The sequence below is a fragment of the Macaca thibetana genome, chromosome 2 (genome assembly GCF_024542745.1).
Source record: "Macaca thibetana thibetana isolate TM-01 chromosome 2, ASM2454274v1, whole genome shotgun sequence".
In the NCBI taxonomy this organism is placed as follows: Eukaryota; Metazoa; Chordata; class Mammalia; order Primates; family Cercopithecidae; genus Macaca; species Macaca thibetana.
Genome location: NC_065579.1, coordinates 139,279,028 through 139,306,708, shown reverse-complemented (window position 1 = coordinate 139,306,708; position 27,681 = coordinate 139,279,028). Strand labels below are relative to the sequence as shown.

Below are 27,681 nucleotides of genomic sequence, written 5' to 3'. Positions count from 1 at the left end.
GGATGAATCTAGCTGAAGCCATCCTGGTTTCCCCCTTCTTGATGTGGCCCCAGTCCTTGGGTCCCATAGTCTTCCTTCCCCAGTATGCATGAGACAGAGGTGGAGTGAAGATCAGCTTTATTATTGGCATGAAGGCAGGGAGGTGGTGATAGTGCCAGGCCCTCTGCAGGCAAGGAGGCGGAGGGCTTATCAGCCAGCATCGATCCTCCAAGTTGGTCCTCCCAGTGAGGTCCAGGGTTCCAGGTGCCTCTGGCTTAAAGCAGAAGCAGTGGGTGAGCAGACGAGCAGACTGTGAGGCATTGGATATGTGGAATCCTCAGGGCTGCTCTGGAGCTGGGGTCGGGCTGGGGTTGGCAGGGGGTGGGGGCCGAGGCTGGATGTCTCTGGTGCGCATATAGGACAGCAGCTGCTCCGGGATCTCGGCCAGCACATCCTTGGCCAGTCGGGCCATGCTCAACACCTGGTTCCCCGACCGGTCAACATAGTCTCGGAATGGGACGAACTGGGTCAGGCACAGACAAGAAGAGAGAAGCCATGACCAGGAGAGAGGGCATGGGGGTACAGCTGGGAGGCTTGTTTTTTGATCTCCAGCATCTCTTTCCAACTATCATAGTATCTCCCTCCCCACATCTTGAACAGTTTTGTACATTTGCTTTCTCTCCACCTACTTTTTTTTCCACCCTCAACCCACTCCAGTTTGGCTTCACACAGGCCATTGAAACTGCTCTTGCTGATGTCGTCAGTGGCCCTGTGTTTCTAAATCAGTCCAGTGAACAGTAATTTTTAGTCCTCATCTTGCTTGACTTCTCTTTAGCTTTCCATTACATTTGACCATAATTCTTCTGGACACATCCCACTCTTGACACCACACTTTTCTGGCTTCTTGCTTACCTTTCTTGAAGCTCCCCACTCCCACCACCATTCCTCTGGGTCTACCTGCTCTCTAAACCTGGTCCCTTCTCTCTCTCAGCTCTCTTCCTGGATGATTTCATACACTTCCATGACTTTAAAAATTGTTCCCTGGAAGGAAGTAGAGCAGGCCAGGAGGTAGGGAGGGAGACTGGAAAGGAGGGATCAGGGGAGAAAAGGGGCAGGGACCAGGGAGAAGGGATCCTGAGAACAGGAGGAGGCCAGAGAGATGGAGTTGGGGCAAGAAGGAGGAGGAGTCTGTGAGAAGGGGCTGGGAAGAGAGAGAGGCCTAGGAGAGGGTCTTGGGGAGCGGAGAAGAAGAAATAAGGTATGGGGGGAGAGGGGCTGATAAGGGAGAAAAAAACAAAAGAAAATCTGTTTCCTAATGACTGCCAAATGTATATATCCATCCATGACCTCTTTTCAAAAAATTATGTTTTATTTTTATTTATTTTTTTTCTTTTGAGACGGAGTTTCACTCTTGTTGCCCAGGCTGGAGTGCAATGGTGCGATCTCGGCTCACCGCAACCTCCGCTTCCCCCCAGGTTCAAGTGATTCTCCTGCCTCAGCCTCCCGAGTAGCTGGGATTACAGACATGCACCACCACGCCCGGCTAATTTTGTATTTTTAGTAGAGACAAGGTTTCTCCATGTTGGTCAGGCTGGTTTCGAACTCCCAACCTCAGGTGGTCCACCTGCCTCAGCCTCCCAAAGTGCTGGGATTACAGCCCCCCTCACTCCCCATCATCATCTAATCATCAAGTCTTGTAACATTTTCTTCTTAAATATCTTTTGAACCTGCCACTTTCTCTCCCTCCCCACTGCTTCCAGCTAGATCTTTATCACCGCCCTCTACTACTTCAAAGGCTTCCTCACTAATGAGTCTACTTGCCTTTTCTCTTGCCCTCTTACTGTCCACCCACCATGCAGCAGCTAGAGAGATCCTTTTAAAAATGCCATCTCGCCAGGCGCGGTGGCTCACGCCTGTAATCCCAGCACTTTGGGAGGCCGAGGTGGGCAGATCACAAGGTCAGGAGATCGAGACCACGGTGAAACCCCGTCTCTACTAAAAATACAAAAAATTAGCCGGGCGCGGTTGTGGGCGCCTGTAGTCCCAGCTACTCGGGAGGCTGAGGCAGGAGAATGGCGTGAACCCGGGAGGCGGAGCTTGCAGTGAGCCGAGATCGCGCCACTGCACTCCAGCCTGGGCTGGGCGACAGAGCGAGACTCCGTCTCAAAAAAAAAAAAAAAAAAAAATGCCATCTCACTCCCCTATGTAAAATCCTTCAAGAGCTTTCCAATTCTTTTATAACAAACCCCCAAATTTTGCCTCCCTCCTCACACTCAGTATGATCCTGCTACCCTAGCTTCTGCATTTTTGTTGATTGGGCCAGTTCTTCTGGGCCTCAGAGCCTTCTCACATGCTGCTCCTCTCCCTGTAATGCTTATCACCTCCCTTTGGTCTCGGCAAGCTAAAGAACCGTTTCCTGACTACTGTACCTATGTTAGGTCCCTGTTACAGGCTCTCACAGTGGCATTTGCTATTCCTCTGGAGTACTTATCACAATCTAATGAGATATTTATTTGCGTGATTATTTATTGTTGGTTGCCTCCACTAGAGGGCAGGGGCCTTGGGGACCTCCCGACTTACACCATGGATGCACCAAGGCTGCAGCAACCTTCCTATTTATCAAAAAGGATGTATTCAATGAATGAGAAAGGATGAAAGAGTGACGGGGAAAAAAGTAGGAGACTGAGAAGGCAGTAAGTGTGAGTGGCTCCCAACTTAGCCTCTTCTTCTCACTGTGCCTCTCAGCTCCGCAACCTCTCCCAGGTCAGGTCTACCTGAACGATGTCCCGCTCTGCGTAGCGTCCTCTAGAGGACACGCGCACATCGTCACCATCCAACTCTTCCATTGCTGCAGAAAAGACACCCCTCAGCTGATTGGCCTCTCCAGCCCCACCCCCATGTTGCCCCCTCCCTTTGAGCTCCCCTTTGGAGTCATCAGAAGAATGCCTAATGCTTGTGATCAAGTCCTACAGATATCAGGCTTTGTTATGGAGTTATTATTATTATTATTATGCCTCCCAGGCAGCCCGTCCTCCCAGGAACCCCAGGGGAAATATTAGTATCATCAGCCTTGATTCTGATAAGGAAACAGGTTCAGAGAAGGTCTGTGACTTGGCCAAGGCTTCACACAGGGGTATCTTACCTTGTCTCTTCTGGGAGGCAGGCCCAAGTACCCGACCCCCTCCCACTTTTCTCCTTAGTTCTTAGTCCCACTCAGGGACACCCCTTCCTACTCACCCTCAAACATGGCTGGTCCTACACCGACGATAATGATAGACATGGGCAATGAGGAGGCCTGTGGGGGAAAGAGGGTGAACGGTTGGGGCAAGCAGCCATCACCAGGGAGGTGACTGTTGGCAGACAGTTCTCTGAGTATGTGTGTCATAGTTCTGCACATTTTGTAAGCAGAGGCATTGATTCTCTCTGCCCCGGACTACTTTTTGAAGGATGTTTCTATATCAAGCAGCCTTGAAAAATACAGTATTTTCCTCTAGAGCAGAGGGCATATTTGCATACTGTCCAATATAGTTTTAAAACAAGGTCTCCTTGGAGATCTTTGGAACAAAAGGCAAGCATGCTTACTGTCCATTATAAAAGACTCAAGTTCCCTAAGCTCAGGGTTCCTCTTCTGTAATGCAACCCACAGTGGCTGCAAGTGTCATCTGTCCCACTTCACATCATCCAGTGGGAACTGGGACTTAGAGAATTCAAGCAAATGCTAATACTCCAGCTACTGCTTTTGCTGGAAATCAAAGTCCTCTGTCTCTAATCCAAGAGTCTTGTGTCTTCTGCCAGCATCCATGAAACTGGCAGGCTAACTTGTTAGCTTGCAAGTAGGATAAAATCTCAGCCCCTTCACAGTATTGACATTACTCTTCCCTGCCAAGCCCTCCTCCTCAGACTCACGCTGACGATGGCCTCCTTGGTCTGTGTCATGTCAGAGATGACCCCATCAGTGATGATGAGCAGAACGTAGTACTGGGAACCATCAGAGATCTTGGCTGCAGCCCTGGATGAGAGGCCAAATCAGAATCCAGATGAAAGCCAGACAGGCCACAGGAATACCTTACCCCCAGAGCTTCCACAGCCATTGTGTGGGCAGTGGGCAAGACCTGGGGCTTCTGAAACGCATGCTCCTTCCCCAGACCTGGCAGCCTGCCCCTGCCTGCATATATGTATATATATACACACACCTTTTTTTTTTTTTGAGACAGAGTCTCACCCTGTTGCCCAGGCTGGAGTGCAGTGGTGCGATCTCGGTTCACTGCAACCTCCACGTCCCAGGCTCAGATGATGCTCCTGCCTCAGCCTCCCGAGTAGCTGGGACTACAGGTGTGTGCCACCATACCTGGTTAATTTTTATATTTTTAGTAGAGATGGGGTTTCACCATGTTGTGGGCTGGTCTCAAACTCCTGACCTCAAGTGATCTGCCTGCCTCAGCCTTTCAAAGTGCTGGGATTACAGGCGTGAGCCACCGTGCCTAGCCTGCCTTCAGTAATATTTATTGAACACTTACTATGGTAGACACTGGAGATACATGAGGAGAAAAAATAAATCCATCCCAGCCCTCTTGAGTGAGGCAGACATTAATCCAAGAATCACACAAAAATGTGTAAAATTACCACTGTGATGAGTGCTGTGATGGAAGGGACACTGCTATGACAGGGTGCCAGAGGGGATCCTGGCCGGGTGCAGTGGCTCATGCCTGTAATCCCAGCACTTTGGGAGGCCGAGGTGGGCGGATCACTTGAGGCCAAGGATTTGAGACCAGCCTGGCCAACATGGTGAAACCTTGTCTCTATGAAAAATACAAAAACTAGCCAGGCATGGTGGTGGATGCCTGTAATCCCAGCTACTCGGGAGGCCGAGGCAGGAGAATCCTTGAACCCAGGAGGCGGAGGTTATAGTGAGCTGAGATTGCGCCACTGCACTCCAGGCTGGGTGACAAGAGTGAGACTCTATCATAGATAGATAGATAGATAGATAGATAGATAGATAGATAGATAGATAGATAGATAGATAGATAGACAAACAAATGGGATCCTGATGTGACCCAGAAGGTCAGCGAAGGTTTCTTTAAGGAAGTGATGTTTGAGGATAGAGAGGCTAAATGAAAGAGGAGGAGGATCTTTCTAGGAAGGGGGAACAGTAAGGCCAAAGGCACTAGAGTGGGGCTAAACGACAACTCCCCTGTGTGGAGGTCAGAAATTGAGGGCAGAGTGGGCCATGTGGCTGAGGAAGCACAGAGCTTAGACACACAGGGGTTTATCAACCCCTGGCAAGATTTTGATGTTTATACACGAGCAAGAGCAGAGGCTGAGGGCTTCCTTGCTTCCCTCTCCCCTACATTTCTCTCTCCCTTCTCCTCTCTGCCGACCACATCTCATTGCCTGGGCTGTTGGGCCCCGTGCAGTCCTTCCCTGGTCAATCTAATAGCTGCTTCCAGAGCTCCTTTTCCTTCTCTCACCAGTCTTTGAAGCCAAGATTTTTTTTCCACTTGAAAAGGATGTCAGAAGTTATTGAGTCCAGTCCCTTTATTATGCATATTCAAAAAAAAAAAAAAAAAACCTAGAGAGGGCACAAAGGTAGTGGGAGACCTTGGTCTCTTGACTTCCAGTCTCCAGTCCTGTGCAGATTGGAAAGGATGGAGCTGTGCTGTCCAGTAAGGTAGCCTTAGCTGCATGTGGCTATTGAAATTTAAATTAATTAAATATAATTAAACATTCAGTTCCTTGGCCACCCTAGCTACTTTCACGTGCTCCATATCCATATGTGGCTGGTGAATACCATATTGGCCTGCACAGATACAGAACTTTTCCGTCATTGCAGAAAGTGCTATTGGATGGTGCTGTATTGAAACCTGATCTCAAAATGTGAGGAAAGGCACAGAGAGGGCGTAGAATTATAAAATAGCTTTGGGGACAGGTGGGGAGGCTCACGCCTGTAATCCGAGCACTTTGGGAGGCTGAGGCAGGAGAATCACTTGAGACCAAGAGTTTGAGAACAGCGTGGGCAACATAGTGAGGCCTGGTCTCTACGAAAAAAATTAAAATTAACTGGGCTTGGTGGCATGTGCCTATAGTCTCAGCTACTCAGGAGGCTGAGTCAGGAGGATTGCATGAGCCCAGTGAGCCATGATGGCACCACTGCACTCCAGTCTGGGAGACAGAGTAAGACCCCAACTGAAATAAAAATAAAAATAAAGTAATAAAATAATTTTGGCTCAATTTGCCCAGGGCCCAGAGTGGGAGTGGGTCATGATCCTCTTTTTTTTTTTTTTTTTTTTTTTTTTGAGACAGTCTCGCTCTGTTGCCCAGGCTGGAATACAATGGCACAATCTCAGCTCACTGAAATCTCTGCCTCCTGGGTTCAAGCAATTCTCCTGCCTCAGTCTCCTGAATAGCTGGGATTACAGGTGCCCACCACCATGCCCAGCTAATTTTTATATTGTTAGTAGAGACAGGGTTTCACCATGCTGTCCATGCTGGTCTTGAACTCCTGATCTCGAGTGATCCACCCACCTCGGCCTCCCAAAGTGCTGGGATTACAGGCATGAGCCACCGCAGCCGGCCATGATTCTCCTTTACATCCCCTACCCACTTCCTGAATTCTGGTCCCAGCCTCCTCAGAGACCTGGCTTGGGACCTTTTCCTGTCACTTACTCATTTCACAAATAGCAACTGCATACCTACTATGTATCAGGCACCAAACTGGGTGCTGAGCATGGAGCAGAATAGGATATTGTCCTTGGGGAGAGAGAGGCTTAAACTACTAAAATGCACTGAGGTTAGGGCTTTGAGGATGTAACATCTAACCTAAGTACCTGAAAAATGGGTTGGGTTTAGCCAGGTGGTGATTGGGGTAGGAAGGTAAAGGGAAAAGTGTTCCAGAGAGAGAGAATGGGTAAGTGCAAAACACGAGGAGTTACATGTAGAACTATGGCAGAGAGGCTGGACCTGGTGACACATCTAAAATCCCAGTGCTTTGGGAGGATGAGATCAGAGGATCTCTTGAGCCCAGGAGTTTGAGACCAGCTGGGCAATGTAGCAAGACCCTGTCTCTACCAAAAATAACAAAATTAGCCTGGCGTGGTGACATGCATCTGTGGTCTTGGCTACTTAAAAGGCTCAGGTGGGAGGGAGGATCGGTTGAGCCCAGGAGTTCAAAGCTGCCGTAAGCTACAGTGGTACCACTGCACTCCAGCCTGAGCAACAGAGTGAGACCCTGCTCTTAAAAAAATAAATAGGCCGGGCGCGGTGGCTCAAGCCTGTAATCCCAGCACTTTGGGAGGCCGAGACAGGCGGATCACGAGGTCAGGAGATCGAGACCATCCTGGCTAACACAGTGAAACCCCGTCTCTACTAAAAAATACAAAAAACTAGCCGGGCGAGGTGTCGGGCGCCTGTAGTCCCAGCTACTCGGGAGGCTGAGGCAGGAGAATGGCGTAAACCCGGGAGGCGGAGCTTGCAGTGAGCTGAGATCCGGCCACTGCGCTCCAGCCTGGGCGACAGAGCAAGACTCTGTCTCAAAAAATAAATAAATAAATAAATAAATAAATAAATAAATAAATAAATAAGGAACTATAGAAGAGAGGAGACAGTGGGCATAATGCAAGGGTTTGGGGGCACAGGAGGTACATCTTTGGTTCCCTGTAGATGCCTTGCATTTTCAAGGCTATTTTTATCTGGAAGTTAGCTGAGAAAATGGGTGAGTGGCTAGAAGCCAGTCTGTGCCTCACTTGGCTGTAGAGTGGGAAACAGCAGAGTCCATTGTGATCATCAAAATCACAGATGTATACTTGACATACATCATCTAATTTGTTTTTTTGTTGTTGTTGTTTTGTTTTTTTGAGACAGAGTCTTGCTTTGTCTCCCAGGCTGGAATGCAGTGGTGTGATCTTGGCTAACTGCAAGCTCCGCCTCCCGGGTTCACACCGTTCTCCTGCCTCAGCCTCCCCAGTAGCTGGGACTACAGGCGCCCGCCACCACGCCCGGCTAACTTTTTGTACTTTTTTTAGTAGAGATGGGATTTCACCGTGTTAGCCAGGATGGTTTCCATCTCCTGACCTCATGATCCGCCCGCCTCGGCCTCCCAAAGTGCTGGGATTACAGGCGTGAGCCACCATGCCCGGCCATACATGATCTAATTTAATCCTCACCCCCATTCTATAAGGTAGGCACTTTAAAAGTTCCTATTTTTATGGCCGGGTGCAGTGGCTCATGCCTGTAATCCCAGCACTTTGGGAGGCCGAGGGGGTGGATCACCTGAGGTCAGGAGTTCGAGACCAGCCTGGCCAACATGGCGAAACTCCATCTCTGCTAGAATACAAAAAGTAGCCAGGCATGGTGGTGCGCACCTGTAATCCCAGGTGCTGGTGAGGCTGAGGCAGGAGAATTGCTTGAACCCGGGGGCGGAGGTTGCAGTGAGCCGAGATCATGCCACTGCACTCCAGTCTTGGTGACAGAGCAAGACTCCATCTCCAAAAAAAAAAAAGAAAAAAAAGGTTCCGGCCGGGCGCGGTGGCTCACGCCTGTAATCCTAGCACTTTGGGAGGCCGAGGCGGGTGGATCACAAGGTCAGGAGATCGAGACCACGGTGAAACACCGTCTCTACTAAAAATACAAAAAATTAGCCGGGCGCGGTAGTGGGCGCCTGTAGTCCCAGCTACTCAGGAGGCTGAGGCAGGAGAATGGCGTGAATCCGGGAGGCGGAGCTTGCAGTGAGCCGAGATTGCGCCACTGCACTCCAGCCTGGGGGACACAGCGAGACTCCGTCTCAAAAAAAAAAAAAAAAAAAAAAAAAAAAAAAAAAAAAAAAAAAAAAGGTTCCTATGTTTAAAATGAGGAAGCTGAAGCTTAGAGACATTAAGTAGCATCCCCAAGGGGTTATGAAGCTGGAGTCCAAGCCCATGCCTGATCAGCTGAGCCTAAAACTGGAGCTCTTGATTCTCTTACTCTTTATCCCAAGGCCATTCTCTGTGTAGTCCTCTGTACACAGTGTACACTCTAGTCATATTAAACTCTTTACTGTTTCATGAACTTGCCCCTTCATTCTTCTGTTTTTCACATGCCATTCCTTCTACCAGGCCTGCTCTACTTCTGTTTCTCTGATAAAGTCTACCTTGTCCTCTAGACCTAGCTGAGCAGTCCCCTTTATGGTACTGGAGCCTATGCCCTACCCCCTCCCTCTAGGATACTACTCCACCCACCAAGATGGGCTGTCTGCTCCTCTAAGTGGGTTCTCACTGCATGATCTGCTGGATAAAGCTAGATGACTATAAGTACACTTAAAACACCTTTTTTCCCTAAATTAAACATGGACGCAATGTGAGAAGAATATAAAATTTGCATGAATTTTTAAGATGGAATACGGAAACTTCAAAGGCATTTTCAGCCTGACTGCTTTCAGCTATGCCCCCAGATTCCCCCAGAGGGACGCTGTCGCTTGCCTTTGCCGACAGGCGACTTGCTAGAAAAGTCTGGGAAGCTCTGGTCTACAGAAGGTAATTATTTATTTATATTTCTGTCTCCTGCACCAAGGCGGGAGCTCCCAAGGGCAGGGACTAGATCTGCTTCATCTGTGAATCTTCAGTGCCCCAGCAGAGAACTGAGCACACAGCAGATGCCCTTTGAATAGTAATAATGATAATAATAGTAACAGTAATAGCGAACACCTATAGTATTTATGATGTGGCAGGCACTGTTCTAGGTGTTTGACATATATTAATTAGTTCTCACAACAACCCTATGAAGTAGACATTGTTACTTTCCTCATTTTACAAATGAGGAATAAGGCACAGAGAGGTTAAGAGTCTTGACCAAAGCCACACCTAGTGAGTGATAGAACCAGTGTGTTAACTTGGCTAGTCTGGCTCCAGACCCCACACTCATGATACACTGCCCTTTTACTGAATGTTTACTAAGTGAATGAATAAATTTTGAATTAGTGTAGTTGCATAAGATAATATTTAAGAAGTCTGCTTAATAACAACAAAAATATGATCAGGTTCCAGTATTAGTGGGAAAAAAAATCAGTAGTGAAATGTTATATGTATAATAACTTGACTATAATTATGGATGCATAAGGAAAGTAACTGTATGTACATCCACATTCCATGGGCAGTATTCAGGGTGATTTCTTACTTCATTTCTCTATTGAAATTTTGTACGGTTATTATTAAAGAATCTATTATCATTACTGCAAATTAGAAAATAAACAAATCTACTAGAATTAATACCTGAGTGATAAAATAATCTGTACAACAAACCCCCATGTGTCAAGTTTGTTATGTAACAAACCTGCATGTGTACCCCTGAACTTAAAAGGAAAGTTAAAAAAATAAACAAATAAATCTTTGCTAGGGGAAAAAGTATGTGACATATAAATCTCACTGAAATCCTTTCACTTTTATTCCCTTTTTGTTTCATCTTTTTACTTCTAAGCTTTCTGAGGGGCTTTGTATTAGCTGGTTTTCTTCTGTTTACTATAAAGTGGGGTTTGCTTATTTTTTATTCAATCAAATAATCTTTTTCTTTTTTAAAGTCAAACAGAGCTTATTTATGTTTATTGACATATGTTTGGTTTTAGTTCTGTCATTTCATAAATTTGTTTTAAATTTATTTTAATACCCTCTGGTTTTTAAAGTCATTTGATATATGATCTGGGTTTTCTTTGCTTTGCTTTATGTGTGTGTGTGTGTGTGTGTGTGTGTGTGTGTATTTTTTTTTTTGAGACAGAGTCTCGCTCTGTCGCCCAGGCTGGAGTGCAGTGGCATGACCTGGGCTCACTGCACTGTCTGCCTCCCGGGTTCAAGCAGTTCTCTGCCTCAGCCTCCTGAGTAGCTGGGATTACAGGCACCCGCCACCACGCCTGGCTCTTTTTTGTATTTTTAGTAGAGACGGTGTTTCACCATCTGGGCCAGGCTGGTCTTAAACTCCTGACCTTGTGATTCACCCGCCTCGGCCTCCCAAAGTGCTGGGATTACAGGCGTGAGCCACCGCGCCTAGCCTGCTTTGTATATTTTTATTCTGAAAACTTGGACAGTCATGCTTCTAGTTTTTAACTTATCATTTATTGAGCATGTACCATGGGCCAGACACTGTGCTAATACTTGTTATACTGTTATCTAATTTTAACCTTGCAATAACTCTATAAGGAAGCTGCTGTTGTCATCCATTATCATACCACTTTACAGGGATGAAACGGATGCTTAAAGAGGCTAAGTTGCTTAAGGTCACATGGTTAGTGAATGGTGGAGCTAGGATCACACTCAGGTCTGATGCTAAAACTTATGCCTTCACCACAGTGCTGTAGGCTCTTCTCTCTCTTACCCAAACTCAAGCCCCGGGTTGTCATTTTCAGGCAGTGGGGTTAGGGTAATTTGCTGACGCCTTTTCTGCCCCATAATAAGGTACAGTCATCCCTCAGCATCCACAGCGGATTGGTTCCAAGACCCCTGTGGATACCAAACTCCTCAGTACTCAAGTCTGTTATATCAAATGGTGTAGTATTTGCATATAACCTATACACATCCTCCTGTATACTTTAATTTTTAAAATTTACATATTTAATTTAAAAAAAAAAGGGCCAGGCATGGTGGCTTATGCTTATAATCCTGGCACTTTGGGAGGCTGAGCAGGCAGATCATCTGAGGTTGGGAGTTCAACACCAGCCTGACCAACATAGTGAAATGTCTCTACTAAAAACACAAAAATGAGCCGAGCGTGGTGGCATGCACCTATAATACCTGCTATTTGGGAGGCTGAGGCAGGAGAATTGCTTGAATCTGGGAGGTGGAGGTTGCAGTGAGCTAAGATCATGCCACTGCACTCCAGCATGGTGACAGAGCAAGACTCTGTCTCAAAAAAAAGAAAAAAAAAAGAGATGGGGTCTCACTATATTTCCCAAGTTGGTCTTGAACTCCTAGGCTCAAGTGACTCTCCTGCCTCAGTCTCCCAAAGTGTTGGGATTAGCCACCGTGCCTGGCCTCTCCTGTATACTTTAAATCATCCCACATTACTTAGAGTGCTCCTGACTGTACTTGGGGAGTCAGTCCCTTATGCGGGTCCCCTCATTTCCCCCAACCTCCACCCAGTTCCCTTACCTGGCCACTTGGTTGATGACAGGAGCAAAGTAGGTGGGCCCATAGAGCTGCACTGTGCGCAGGCTCTGGAAATAGCTCTCCAGCACACCCTCGATGCCCGCACAGTTGGGGTCCTCATCATTGTTGTTCTGTCAAAGAATATGCCCTGCCAGGCTGAGCCCATGCAGGGTACATCCAGGAGTGCTCTGATTCCAGCTCACTCCTTCCATTTTCCATCAGTCCCTTTCATGCTCCCCTCCAAACCCAGCCCTGCTCCCCTCCCTGCTCTGCTATCCTCTCATAGCTTCCTGTTCCTCTACATGCCCTTTGAAGAAATGTAAACAGAACAAAATCATCAACTTGGGTGAACCAGATGCCAGGGCATGGAGGTTAAGCTCTGGCCAATACCATACCAGGGGGAACTGGTGGGAGATCCGTCCCTCTGGGGGCAGCTTGGCCCCAAAGCCATAAGCTGGGAAGAGCTTGTCACTGTCATAGTCCTGGATGATCTCTCCCACTGCCTTGAGGGCCATGGCATAGGCGCTGAGCTGGTAGGGACTCATGTAGTGCAGGGAGGTAGGCTGCAGAGGATTCCCTGTAGGGACACAGGAACCCCAGCCTCATGATCATCTGGATCATCCATCTGCTCACCTGCTTATCTTTGTGTGCATTCATCCACCTATATCCATTTATCTGCCCTCTGCCCATATCCTCCCTCCTTATTTTACCCAATCATCCATTTGTTCATTTATCCATCTGTCCACCTACCCATCGCTATATCCATCCATTTACCTACCTACCCACACATCCATCCACCCATCTACCTGGCCATACATCTATCTTTCAGTCTACTTATACATCTTTATCCACCAGTCTCTCCATTATCTTATGCAGCTACTTGCTTACCCACTCATCCATCCGTCAGTCCATCCATCCATCCACCCATCTACCCACTTGTCTACTTGCCATTTTTCTTCATTTTCCATCCATCTGTAGAGCAGTATTATTTTATCCATCCAGCTAGCCAGCCCTCTCCATTCCATTCATTCTCTTGTCTGTTCTCATATGGATTTATCCACTCATGCATTTCCTCTATCTAATTACTTGTTATTTCCCCAACTTAAACTTTGGTCCATTTGTCCACCCACATACCCATCCATGCATCTTACTTGGCTAACCTATTATACTCACTCACCAACCCATGTACCCACTCCATTTGTTCATGGATCTATGCATTCATTCAAGACTCACTACCTATTCACCTATCCATCTCTCCTTGTACCCCCTTTTTCTCTCATCCATCAGCCTACTCATCCACCTGTTGCGCTATATATCCTTTCAACCCTCTGTGATCCATCTACCCATCTATTTTTCTGTACTCTATTTTCCTGGCTGGGTTTTGCCTAAGTTTGTGCTTCTTGGGTAGGTAAACTCTTATTCCTAGGTAGGAATCCAGACCAACTCCTAATGACTCCCTTAGAAGTCCCTTCCCACCTCCCCCTTTTTCACTTATCCATGTCTCACCATTGGAAGCCGTGAAGTCAATAGCTACTGTGAAGTTCAGCTGTGTCCTGTTGGGGAAGCAGATGAATTGAGAAGTGAGGAACTAATAATTATTACTTCACTATTTCTCAAACAGTAATGTGCATATGGATCACCTGGGGCTCATGTTAAAATGCAGATTCTGATTCAGATGGTCTGGGTGGAGCCTAACAAACTCCCAAGTAATGCTGATGCTGCTAGCTCATGGACCACACTTTAGGTAGCAGAATTAAATGCCTGCTGTGTGTCAGGTGTATTATAGGTCATTTAATTTAACCCTTACTATAGCCCTGAAGTAGTAATTAATATCCCCATTTGGCTGGGCGCCATGGCTTACGCCTGTAATCCCAGCCTTTTGGGAGGCCGAGGCAGGCGGATCACCTGAGGTCTGGAGTTCGAGACCAGCCTGACCAACATGGAGAAACCCCCATCTCTACTAAAAATTAAAAAAAATTAGCCAGGCATGGTGGCGCATGCCTGTAATCCCCACTACTTGGGAGGCTGAGGCAGGAGAATTGCTTGAACCCGAAGGCGGAGGTTGCAGTGAACCAAGATCGCACCATTGCACTTCAGCCTGGGCAACAAGAGTGAAACATCGTCTCAAAAAAAAAAAAAAAAATCCTCATTTTACACAGGAGAAAAGTGAAGTGTAGAGAAGCAAAGTACCTTTCCCAGGTCTTCCTGCCTCCACCAAACCAAACAGAATGTCCCCTATAGTCTGCTTGGCTTTTCCCTCTGTCTCTACCTCTCTGTCTTGCCTGACTATAACTTTATTCGTGCCCCAATTAAGTTACTGGGGCCACCAATGAAGACCACTGGTCTGGGAGCCGTCTTCCCGGGAGGAGCCGAAAGCCGAGAATGAAAGCAGCCCCCTGAAGGGAACTAAGAGGAGCAGTATTCTGCATTTTACAGAGCACTTTGTAGTTGGCCAAGTGTTTTAAAGTTTATCTACATGGTCTCACTGGACCCTGACCATTCATAAATAAGAAACCTGGAGATCAGAACTGGGAGTAATTTATTGCCGGCCTTTCAGCCCAGAGCTTGGCCTGTGACTCACCCTCCCTTGATGTAATCAACAAAAGTGAATTCAGAGTCCACAGAGAAGGAGAGCAGCGTCACCTGTGGGACAGAATAGGCAGCCCTGGCACTTTGGAAAAGGCAGTTGGGTTGGCAGAAGGGAGTGAGGCATATAGGGGCTTGGAAAGAGGCACGTGATGAGAGGCACATGATTCCACCTGCTTCCCCAGTCAGCCCCACCCTGTTCAACTTCTGACAGGGAAAAAGGGGAAGCTGTCAGAAACATAGTTGGATTTCCAAAAGTATATTAAATTGGGAAATACAACTTAGGTTTTTTTCTTTTATTCTGCAAAAGAGTAAAATCAGAAAAATTTCCTGAGTGAGAAAAAACAAAAACTTAAATGGTGCTCCTTGTGCCCAGTATTACTATTCCAGGTAATCTTGCCCACTGTCTTGCCTTGCCCTCAATATTTCTCATGCTGTGTCAATGGGGACAGACACGGAAGGATCCAGGGAGGGCCACAGCTCTAGGGAGCACTCACAGTTCCTGAATTGACATATTTTTTCTTCTTACATTTCTTCCGAGGGTTAAGTACCTAAGTGGAGGAGGTAACAGTGATGATGAGAAACAAAGGAAGGGAGGTGCAGACTCAGCACACTGGGATGGAGGGCCTGGGTGATCTGGAGAGGGCTGGAATGCTCACCTCATATACTGTGAACTGGTTCTGGGCCTTGCTCAGCTCCCGGTAGCTGGTGGTGAACTCACCAATGAAATCGTGGCTGCAATGAGGTGGGTGTGGCTAAGCAGCAGCTGCTGCTGGTTTGGAACCAGACCTGAATGGAATCTTTTATTCCTTCTATCCTAAGCCCCTACTTAGGCTGCAGGGCAGCCTAGTGCTGGGGCCATAAGGGAGGCCAAACATAGGGGAAAAACGGGAAGAGACAGTGTCCAGAGAGACAATTGGGGAGATCAGTTGTACCCAAGACACTGGTGTTTATCATCCCCTTTCCTGGCTCCTAAAGCTACTTTGGGGTTCTCAGTGAATGTACAACATATTATTGAGAACTGCTTGGGTCAAGTACAGGAGAAGGGACCATGTGGGGCAGTTCTACCTTCCGTCCCGATCCCAGTCATACACGTCAATCTTCACGGTTCTGAAATGTAGGAGACAAACATATGCTGGGTGTGTATGATAAATCCCAGAGACACCCTCATACACTTAACCACACACATATCATCTCCCCATCCACCCATCTGTCTTCCCATTAAGTTGTTCATCTTTCAACCTACCTCCCATCCTGTCTATTCATTCATCAGTCCGTGCCTGTACCCAACCACCTACCCCTGTTAATACTACTGTGGTTAGTACCACTAGCACTTTTTTTGTTTGGTTGTTTTTTTTACTACTTTGAGCCTTATTGTATTCCAGGCATTGTTCTCAGCACATTCACGGATTGTCTCATTTAACTTAACAATCACCCTATATAAAGTAGGTACTATTATTCTTATCTTGGAATAAGGAAATTGAGATACAAAAAAAAAAGTAATTTGGCTAAGATCCCATAGCTAGTAAACGACTGAACTGAGATTTAAACCCAGGCATCCTGATTCCAAAGACTTTGTTCTTAACTGTCATGCCTAAATCATTCCATATGTCTACCTATCAGTATATCAGCCCATCCAACCATCCGTCTATCCATCTAGCTACCTATTTACCTATACATTTGCCAGTCCAATTACCTATCAGTTCATCTCTTTGGCCACCTAACTATACGTCTAGCCATTCACTGACTCACTGAGGCATGCAAGCATCCATCCGTCTATCTACCCAACTATATAACATCTACCCATCTAGTTATCCATTCATCAGCATAACAATTCATTTACTCATGTATGTGCCCATCCATTCTTCCACCCTTCCACCTACCATCTATCTTTATACTACCCATTTACTCATTCATTTGGTTGGCCTATCCATCTAATTTATACCCACCCATCAACTAATTCACCTACAAATCCATCCATTAATCCATTTGCCATCTATTCATCTATCCAACCATCAATCTACTTGTCACTCAACCTATCTTTTTGTATTCCACCTGCTTTTCTGTTCATCCTCCTGCCTCCCCAGTCATCCATCAAACTCTCATTTACCAATTTATCACCCACCCATCCATCAGCTTATCCATCCGTTAATCACCCATCATCTGTATATCCACAGATCCACCCATCATCAGTCCAATTATCCATTCATCTGCTATCCATTCATTTATCTGCCCCTCTACCCACCCACCAATTCACTCATATATCCATCCACATACATATCCAACCATTCGCTAGTTTACGCATCCAACGATCCATCCATGTACCTGCTTATTCATTTGTTAATCTGCCCTTTCATCTACCCATCCACCTACCATTCCATCCATCAGTCGATCCATCACTGGATAGTCCACCTATCCATCTGTGTGGCCATCCATCTGCCTCTCCATCCAACCTCATCACCCAACCTCATGCCGCAAACTCTATCTCACTGAGCAGGACCCTCCAATGCTATTATGATACTTCTACTATCATTCTTGGGCCCAGGAACCCCACTGGCATGTCCTTGGCTCCTTACTCCCCAGCTTATGCCAGAGCCAACCTGTCATAGTCTCCATTGCACAGAGCCCGCACAGGGATGCTGAAGGGCTGCCACACAGGATTCAGTGTGTTTTTCACAACCTCTGTCTTGTGGCAGATGGTGAACCTGGAGGGGAGTGGGAAGGATTGGTATAATTTATCTCGTGCCTGGGGGTAGGACTGAATCCAGAGACAGAACCGGATGCTCTCAGAGATTCCTGAGATTACCCCACTTGTTTTTTTTTTTGAGACGGAGTCTTGCTCTGTCACCCAGGCTGGAGTGCAGTGGCCGGATCTCAGCTCACTGCAAGCTCCGCCTCCCGGGTTTACGCCATTCTCCTGCCTCAGCCTCCAGAGTAGCTGGGACTACAGGCACCCACCACCTCGCCCGGCTAGTTTTTTTGTATTTTTTAGTAGAGACGGGGTTTCACCGTATTAGCCAGGATAGTCTCAATCTCCTGACCTCGTGATCCGCCCGTCTCAGCCTCCCAAAGTGCTGGGATTACAGGCTTGAGCCACTGTGCCCGGCCTACCCCACTTGTTAAGCACATGCCCCACCCCAGCCTAAGAGCCCTGATGGCAGTGACTCACGTGCCATCCTCATTGCTCCTGTAGAACACAAGAAAGGGGTCTGATTTCCCAAAGAAGTCCTTCTTGTCCAGCTTGTTTGCACACAGCTGCATGGTGGCAATGTCCTAGGGATGGATGAAGTTGGGCTGGTGACACCCAAATTGCCCATAGCCTTCAGAGAGTCCATTAAAGGGTTTGTGGGGAGAGAAGGGAGCTCCTGGGTCTAGCATGTGGCCCTTACTGACCCGACAATTGCTAAGCTCTTCTGCAGTCAGCAATATGGTCCCACACTTCTTGCCTGGTACACCCCTGGAAGCAGAAAAAGCCTCTTAGTGAGAGGAGGGAGGGTAGGCAACAAGGATTGAGTGGCCAGTCTGGGGTTAGGTGGACCAGGGGATTCAGTTTGCCATTTACTGACAGTCCCTTTTGTCTTGAGTGCCTTCTGGTGAGGAAGGGCCTCACTTTGACTGGGTGGGGTCTGCAGTCTGGTAAAAAGGGGTTAGAACAGCTTAGGTGAACATCTCACAAAAGTAGCATGAGAAAGACAAGGGATTTAGAGTCAGTGGATTTTATGATTGTTAAGCTGTGTGACCCTGGGCAAGTTATTTCCCCTTCCTCAGCTTTAGTTTTTTTCTCTGTGAAATGGGAATCATGATGACTTGTCAGGGCTGTGAAGAGATCTGAATGAGTGCATGGAAGGAAAATCAACTCATAAGCTTTATAGATATGAGCTAGTTGTATTCTTCAAAGCCAACCCTGGTTCCTACTATATGCCGGGTGCTGTGATAGACATGAATTGGGCAATTGGCACTCTCCAGCTCTGCTAGACTGCCCGCAGGGAGCTATGGGGGCAGGGGGAGGTGGAATGTCAAAGCCACTAGGTAAATAGAGTGGGTTGTAGCGATACTGAATGAGGGAGAAGAACTTCTGTCCAGACCCAGGGACAAAGGGCTGGTTTGTTAGGTCAAAGCTGATGTACTTTCTGAAGACCATGGAGAGGGAGATTTAAAAGACAAGGGAAACCTTATCCTTTCCTGACCCTAGAAGGAACACTTCCATGTGTTTGAACGGTGCATACAAGGACCCCCAAGAGACCTTGGGCCTGTGAACCCTGATTCCCAAAGGGATCCAAAATGTAGCAGAGAAAAAACTAGGTCAGGAGGGTCCTGGATTCCAGTCCTGGCTCTAACTTGCTATGTGATTTTCCCTATCCTTAGAATGAGAGTTGAACTATTTCTTTGGCTCCTTTGATCTTTGACTCTTTATGCTTTACAAAGAGGGAACGTGATGAGAATAGGGACTATTCGCCTACGGCTGGGCGTGGTGGCTCACGCCTGTAATCCCAACACTTTGGGAGGCCGAGGCTGGAGGATCACCTGAGGTCAGGAGCTCGAGACCAGCCTGTCCAACATGGTGAAACCCTCTCTCTACTAAAAATACAAAAAAAAAGAAAAAAAATTAGCTGGGTGTGGTGGCGGGCGCCTGTAATACCAGCTACTGGGGAGGCTGAGGCAGGAGAATTGCTTGAACCCGGGAAGCAGAGTTTGCAGTGAGCTGAGATCAAGCCCTTGCACTCCAGCCTGGTTGACAGAGTGAGACTCCGTCTCAAAATAATAATAATGATATTAATAATAATAATAATAATAATTCACCTGCACATCCAGGACCAATGAATTGTTGATCCTGTTGCCTCCTCACTATTCTTTGCCTCCTTAATGTTCTCCCTTACCACCTCATCCATCCAGTGTGAATTCCGGTCAGTGATTATAATAATCATTTGCTTGCATGCTGTCTCTTTTTTCCTTCTCTCACTTTTATTTTTTAAGAGTTGGGGTCTCACTCTGTTACCCAGGCTGGAGTACAGTGGCACGGTCATAGCTCACTGAAGCCTCAAATTCCTGGACTCGAGATCCTCCCACATCAGCCTCTCAAGTAGCTGAGACTACAGGTGCACATCACTACACCTGGCTAATGTTTAAATTTTTACTTTTTTAGAGACAAGGTCTGGCTATGTTACCCAGACTGGTGTTGAACTCCTGGCCTCAAGAGATCCTCCTGCCTCAGCCTCCCAAAGTGCTTCGATTACAGGTGTGAGCCACTGGCCCAGCCTTTTCTCTCACTTTCGATATATTTATTTGGCAGAACCACAGCTCTAGTTAAGCCTAACTCTGCCTAACCCATACTGTACCTGTGAAACTGAACATGGCCAGACAAAAACACAATTATGCGAACTTGTCTCTTTTCAAATGCATGACTGCAGACCTCAAGAGGGTCCTTATTGTTGCCTTGGAGTCATACTATACGTCCCAAGGCCCTTCACTCTCTGGTAGATGGTAGTTCTGGTAGATGGCAGTTTCACTCCTTCTCTCTCCTCAACCCTTAAAGCCTCCTCCCCTATCCGCATTCTCAGCCAATGACCTTGTTTCCTACTCACTGAACAAAATTGAAGCAACCAGAAGAGAATGTCCACCCACCACCACACCTACCCTGCCACCAGTATCTTCACCCACACAAGTGTGACTCCTACCGTTGCTATAAATGAACTGTCCTTGTGCCTATTTATCCCTCCACTGTGTACTATATTTCATACTGTCTTGTCTGCACAGGAACATCACTTCAGTAATGCTCACCTCTTTTTATTACATCAACTTTTCAGTTTCTACTTGGTCATTCCCATCAATGTGTAAATATAGTATAATTTTCCTTTTTTTTTTTTTTTTCTGTAGAGATGGAGCCTCACTATGTTGCCCAGGCTGGTCCTGAACTCCCGGGCTCAAGTGATCCTCTCACCTCAGCCTCCAGAGTAGCTGGGATTACACTACGCCCAGCCAATGTGGTATAATTTATCTCATGTTAAATTTTTTTTTCTTTTTTTTTTTTTTGAGATGGAGTCTCGCTCTGTCACCCAGGCTGGAGTGCAATGGTGTGATCTTGGCTCACTGCAACCTCTGCCCCCTGAGTTCGAGTGATTCTCCTGCCTCATCCTCCCTAGTAGCTGGGATTACAGGCACGCTCCACCACACCCAGTTAATTTTTGTATTTTTAGTAGAGACAGGGTTTCACCATGTTGGCCAGGCTGGTCTTGAACTCCTGACCTCAGGTGATCCACCTGCCTTCACCTTTAGGAGGCCTCAGCCTCCCGAAGTGCTCGGATTACAGGTGTGAGCCACCACGCCCAGCCTCGTGTTAAAAAATTATAAACTTGGCCAGGCGTGGTGGCTCACGTCTGTAATCCCAGCACTTTGGGAGGCCGAGGTGGGTGGATCACGGGGTAAGGCGTTCAAGACCAGCGTGGCCAAGATGGCGAAACCCCATCTCTACTAAAAAACTACAAAAATTAGCCGGGCGCGGTGGCAGGCACCTATAATCCAAGCTACTCGGGAGGCTGAGGCAGGAGAATCACTTAAACCAGGGTGGCAGAGGTTTGTAGTGAGCCGAGATCACACCACTGCACTCCAGCCTGGGTGACAGAGTGAGACTCCGTCTCCAAAAAAAAAAAAAAAAATATATATATATATATATATATATATATATAAATATAAAAACGTATTCTTGACCTCTCTTCCTGCTTCAGCCACATCTCCTTCTCTCCTCTCCTCTCCCCTCCCCTCCCCTCCACTCCTCTCATCTCCTCTCCTCTCCCTTCTCTTCTTTTTTTTTTTTTTTGCGACAGAGTCTCCCTCTGTTGCCCAGGCTGGAGTGCAGTAGCATGATCTCGGCTCACTGCAACCTCTGCCTCCCTGGTTCAGGCGATTTTTCTACTTCAGCCTTCTGAGTAGCTGGGATGACAAGCATGCGCCACCACTCCCAGCTAATTTTTGTTTGTTTGTTTGTTTTGTTTTGTTTTTGGTTTTTTTTTTGAGACGGAGTCTCGCTCTGTCGCCCAGGCTGGAGTGCAGTGGCCGGATCTCAGCTCACTGCAAGCTCTGCCTCCCGGGTTCTTGCCGTTCTCCTGCCTCAGCCTCCCGAGTAGCTGGACTACAGGCGCCCACCACCTTGCCCGGCTAGTTTTTTGTATTTTTTAGTAGAGACGGGGTTTCACTGTGTTAGCCAGGATGGTCTTGATCTCCTGACCTTGTGATCCGCCCATCTCGGCCTCCCAAAGTGCTGGGATTACAGGCTTGAGCCACCGCGCCCGGCCATTTTTTTGTATTTTTAGTAGAGATTTCACCATGTTGGCCAGGCTGGTCTGGAACTCTGGACCTCAAGTGAGCCACCCACCTCAGCCTCCCAAAGTGCTGGGATTACAGGTGTGAGCCACCGTGCCTGGTCACACATCTTTTCTCTTCTCCCCTTTGCTGTAAAACTCCTTGACAGATGCCTTGACTCCCTCCGTCTTCCATCCTCTTCACCTCCACCTCTTCTTTAAAACTATGCTTGTAAGAGTCAACAGGGATTTTCACCTTGCTAAATGCAATGCCCAATTCCCAATCCTCATCTTACTTGAGCTGCAGCAGCATTTGACGTGGTTGGTAACTCTCTTCTTGATAACCCTTCTCTTTGCTTCGATGACATCACCCTCTCTTGGTTCTCCTCCTACTTCATTAATTGCTCCTTCTCAGTCTTCTTTTTTTTTTTTTGAGACGGAGTCTCGCTCTGTCACCCAGGCTGGAGTGCAGTGGCCGGATCTCAGCTCACTGCAAGCTCCGCCTCCCGGGTTCACGCCATTCTCCTGCCTCAGCCTCCCGAGTAGCTGGGACTACAGGCGCCTGCCACCTCGCCCGGCTAAGTTTTTGTATTTTTAGTAGAGACGGGGTTTCACTGTGTTAGCCAGGATGGTCTCGATCTCCTGACCTCGTGATCCGCCCGTCTCGGCCTCCCAAAGTGCTGGGATTACAGGCTTGAGCCACCGCGCCCGGCCCAGTCTTCTTTTTTAGGTCCAATTTGTGGAGCCTCGGCCTTTGGTTCTCTCTCTCTCGTCTCCCTCTTTCTTTTTTGCCAGTCCTTCCTCCCCTCCTTTGGTGATCTCATCTAATAGCATTGCTTTAAAGTTAACATCTAAGGCCGGGCTCAGTGGCTCATGCCTGTAATCCCAGCACTTTGGGAGGCCAAGGCAGGAGGACTACTTGATGTCAGGAGTTCAAGACCAGCCTGAAAAACACAACGAGGCCCCCTGTCTCTACAAAAACTAATTTTATTTATTTATTTATTTATTTATTTATTTATTTATTTATTTATTTTTTTTTGTGAGACGGAGTCTCGCTCTGTCACCCAGGCTGGAGTGCAGTGGCCAGATCTCAGCTCACTGCAAGCTCCGCCTCCCGGGTTTACGCCATTCTCTTGCCTCAGCCTCCCGAGTAGCTGGGACTACAGGCACCCGCCACCTCGCCCGGCTAGTTTTTTGTATTTTTTAGTAGAGGTGGGGTTTCATGGTGTTAGCCAGGATGGTCTCGATCTCCTGACCTCGTGATCAGCCCGTCTCGGCCTCCCAAAGTGCTGGGATTAGAGGCTTGAGCCACTGCACCCGGCCCAAAAAATAATTTTAAAATTAGCTGGGCCTGCTGGCATCCACCTGTAGTTCCAGCTACTTGACTTCTTGGAAGGTTGAGTGGGAGTATTCCTTGAGCCAAGGAACTTGACGCTGAAGTGAGCTATCATTGCCCTCCAGCCTGGGCTACAAAGTGAGAGCCTGTCTTGAAAAAACAACAAAACCAACATCCAAGACTCATTTGATACCTCCACTTGGATGTCTAACATTTTATATATTTATAAAACATAAAATTCAACATGTCAGATGGAACTCTTGATTGAATTCCTCCTCCAACTTGCTTCTCCTTCACATTTTTTGTTTTGTTTTGTTTTTTTGTCTTTTCGTCCACAGACAGAGTCTCACTCTGTTACCCAGCTTGGGGTGTCACCCAGGCTTGAGCCCAGGAGTTTAAACTTCTGGGCTCAAGTGATCTTCCCACCTCAGCCTCCTGAGTAGCTGGGACTACAGGTGTGCACCACCATGCTTGGCTCTCCTTTGTTTTTTTTTTTCCCTACTATCTCAGTTGGTGTCAATTCCATTTTTCCTGTTGTTCAAGCCAAAGACCTTGGTATTGTCCTCAACTCCTCTTTTCCTCTCACATTCATATTCAATCTGTCAGGAACCTGTTAGCTCCACCTTTAAAATATATCCCAAATCTGACCACTTCTCCCCTCCTTCACTGGTAGCAGCCTGGATTACTGTCAGAGTCTTCTCATTGGCTCTCTGCTTCTACCTTTGGCCACCCAAGGTTTATTCTTTTTTTTTCATTTTTTTATTTTTTAATTTTTTTTCGAGACGGAGTCTCGCTCTGTCGCCCAGGCTGGTGCAATCTCGGCTCACTGCAAGCCCTGCCTCCTGAGTTCATGCCATTTTCCTTCCTCAGCCTCCCGAGCAGCTGGGACTACAGGCACCCGCTACCACGCCTGGCTAATTTTTTGTATTTTTAGTAGAGACAGGGTTTCACCGTGTTAGCCAGGATGGTCTCTATCTCCTGACCTCATGATCCACCTGCCTTGGCCTCCCAAAGTGCTAGGATTACAGGCATGAGCCACCGCGCCTGGTCCCCAAGGTTTTTTCTTAACCCCATAGCTAGCACCATCTTTTGCAAGCAGCCATATCATGTCACTCCTCTGCTCAGAACCCTCTAGTGACTCCCGTTTCAGAGGAAAGGTGGAAGTCCGCTGCAAGGCCCTGTTAGCTCTTCAACCTCACTTCCTCCTGCCTCCCAGTCACCTGGCTCCAGTCACACTGGCCTCCTTGCTGTACTTTGAATGTGCCAGGCTTTTGCACTGGCAGTCTCCTCTGCCTGGAACATTCTTCCTCCACATGTCTGTACCATTGACTCCCTCACCTCCCTCAGGTTGTTGCTCCACAGTTACCTGTCCATGAGGCCTGCTCAACTGCACTGTTGAATCCTGCACCTCCCACTCACCCAGCATTGCCAGTTCCCCTTATTCTGCTCTACTTTGTCTCTTTCCCCATAGCACTTAATATTGTCTAATCTAGTATGTAATTTACTTATGTCTATTTTGTACCCCCACAACCAGAGTATCAGCCCCCTGAGGACAAGAACCTTTGTTTTGTTTACCATTGCAAGCTAATCCCCTTTACCAGTGGCTGACATAGGGTATGTATACATAGTGTTTGTGGAATGAATGAAGCCCTGGTACCTAGAGCAGGGTGTGGGATATAAAACATGCTAATGCATATTTAGTGAGTGAATGTAATGGAAATTCCTGAGGATTTGATTTATTCCGGGGGAGCTTCCCTGTGGAGAGGGGCTTGGAAGTGGACCTTAAAGGTTGAATCAGATTTAGAAAAAGAGTGAGGGGGGAGAGAGAGAAGAGAGAAGAGAGAGAGAAAGAAGGAAAAGACATATGAGGCCTGAGAGTGACTCGGGCAGAGCACTGGAAATTGGACTTTTCTACGAGGGTGATGGGAGCCAGTGCAGGCTCCTGACCAGGGGCAACCCCAGCCTCCACTGCTATCAGTCAGTGGCATCCTTGGGACAGAGAATTTGGAAGCCCCCACCCCACTCCCACACCCCTTCCCATTCAACTTACGTGAGGGTTCTTTCTACTCGGCTGCCCTGGCCTCCGATCACCTCTCCCAGGGCCAGGAATGCTTGTCCCAGGAAATCCTATGCAGGACAAGGAGTCAGCGAGACCAGAAGCTCTTGAGTGCTGAGTCCCAGCTCAGCCCCAGTGATGCTCCTGCACAGGAGGACCAGGGCAGTTCCCAGGCAAGTGAGTGGTGCAGGAGCCACCACCCTGCATGGGCTTTATTGGAGGGGGTGTGAAAGAAGGGGTCTGCGAGCAATCTCTGTCTCATAGTGGGTCATCAGTCCAAGCTTGTTCTCCACAACACCACCCCCACCCCCAGCCTCTGCCCAGCCCCATTCAGTCTCACCTTCTGCAGTTCCCAGTAGTGGCAGCCAAGAAGGAAGAGGAACAGTGAGTAGGGGGCACAGGCAGGACACTCAGCCAAGAGGAGAGGGACCAGGAGGGTGGGTTGGGGGCCTGAAGAAGATGGGGTCTGGGTCGAGGGTTAGGAGGAGTTCCAAGAGTCGTTGAACACATCTAAGTGCATCCTTTGCGCTCTGCCAACCCTCGAGTAAACGTTTGCTCACCGGTTTGGAGATGTTGGTTTTGGAGTCCACGTTGTACCTAGGAAAAGAGTGGAACCGGTGTGGGGTGGGGCTGGGTGGGGGAGAGGGTGGAAGGGGGTCGGGCACCGAGTCTTGGTGAAAATTTTGGGTGGCGGGATGGGTGGCTGTGGACCCGAATTCAGCTTTGGTCTCCTTTGGGGGAGGAGTCAGGGTGGGCCGAGGAGTAAAAGGGTCAAGCCTGGGCCGAGGCCAAGTCAGGGGCTGCTGGGGGCAGGGTTGTCTGGAAGGGGTCGGGCCTGAGGTGGAGCTGCGATAGGAGCAGAGTTGTGGGCGGGGCCAGAGCGGGGGACGGAACTGGACCGCATCTCACAGAAGGGCAGGACTCAGGCTAGAGGGGGCCATTCAGAATGGGAGGGAGGCCTGCGGGAAGAACCAGGCCGGGAGGCGAGGCGGGGGTGGGGCCAGCCAGAATTCCGGGCGGATCCAGGTCGGGGGCGGGCCAAGCCAGAATTCCAGGCGGGGCCTCACACATCGAAGCGCAGATTTTGCTTTTCCTCAAAGAAATAGTCCAGGACGAATTTGCGCACGAAGTCTGGGTTCAGCGTGTTATTGATCACCTCGGTCCGTCCGAACTGGGTAGGGGGATGGAGGGTCAGCGTGGGACGTGCAGACGCCCAGGGGATTCCCGGGCGACGCCCTGGGCCGGGAGGGGGCTCTGGGACTCACCTCCCGCCACTCCTGGCTGGCCCGGCTCTGCGTGTAAAGCACCACCACTGCAGGTGGGGGCGGGGAGGGAAGGACGTGAGGTCGGCTTGCACCCCTGGCCCCGACTCCACCCGCCCCTGAGTCGCGCCCAGACCCCAAGTTCCCCCTCCCGGTCCTGGAGCCGCCTACTGGGGTCGGACTTGGAGAAGGTATCAAGGTCTAGCAGGTTCCTAGAGAAAAGCAACAGACAGACAGAGTGGATCATCCTGAAGCCCGCCCGCTTCGAGTCAGCTCTGAGCCGGGCACTGAGGGGAGGTATGGGGCCCGCATCAAACCTCTGTCCCCCATGACTACCCCCAGCTGGGGTCCGCGCTGTCAGCACTCTGGACAGCACCGGAAATCGCTGTCCAGGAACCGTGGCTCTGCGGACTGGACGCGAACGCACCCACACTGTCTCCAAGGGCCCAGGAAAGAGGGCTTGCCCCAGAACTTTGTCCTCTTGGGGCCGAGCTCCTACCGGATACCTGCAACCCACCCCCTGAACCCGCAGGCTGAGCCCTTTTTTCAGGGTGGGGCTGCCCAAGAAGACCCCCCCCCCACCTTCTCGATCCCACCAGCAACTCCCCTGTCATCAGTTGTGATTTTCCAGCCAATTTCGCCTCTCCCCTGGGGGTCTAGCCCCTGCCCGGGCTGAGCCCCGCGTCTGGCTGGGGCTGGGGCAGTGCCAGTGCCTAAGCCCTCCCCAGCACGGCTCGCTCACCGGCAGGACACGGTAATTTCAATCTTGGTGGCCGGGACGCTGCGCTCGGAGGCTCCGCCGAGAGACATGGCTGGTCGGGCGACCCGAGCCGCAGGAGGCTGCGAGACCAGGGCTGCTGGGGCTAGGGGCGACGGCAGCGGCGGGGCCGGCCCATGTGCCGCGGTGGCGGTGGCGGCGGCGGCGGCGGCGGCGGCTGCACTCCCTCCAGCCCTGCGTGCGCTCCCGCCGCTCGTGCCCTGACAGTGGCCGCCGGCGGCAGCGGCTCCAGATGGCAGTACAGCCCCGCCCGGCCCTGCGGGCGGCCCCCGCCCCATTGGAGCAGCC

At 48.8% G+C, this 27,681-nt stretch overlaps 1 protein-coding gene across 1 annotated transcript; it reads right to left on the bottom strand.

Moving 5' to 3' along the window:
* Positions 1–100: 100 nt before the first annotated feature.
* CPNE9 (copine family member 9) lies at positions 101–27,593 on the bottom strand. The gene is made up of 21 exons (XM_050778637.1): positions 27,358–27,593; positions 26,787–26,827; positions 26,619–26,665; positions 26,421–26,524; positions 25,914–25,950; positions 25,694–25,696; positions 25,348–25,424; positions 18,060–18,123; positions 17,836–17,939; positions 17,267–17,371; positions 15,735–15,776; positions 15,326–15,401; positions 15,164–15,217; positions 14,662–14,723; positions 13,587–13,633; positions 12,476–12,657; positions 12,084–12,211; positions 3,886–3,988; positions 3,217–3,274; positions 2,754–2,827; positions 101–502 (listed from the first exon to the last, which is right to left on the bottom strand). Exons 1-21 carry the CDS (start codon positions 27,423–27,425, stop codon positions 317–319), a joined length of 1,662 nt encoding a protein of 553 aa, XP_050634594.1. The 5' UTR covers positions 27,426–27,593; the 3' UTR covers positions 101–316.
* Between the last annotated feature and the right edge of the window lie 88 nt (positions 27,594–27,681).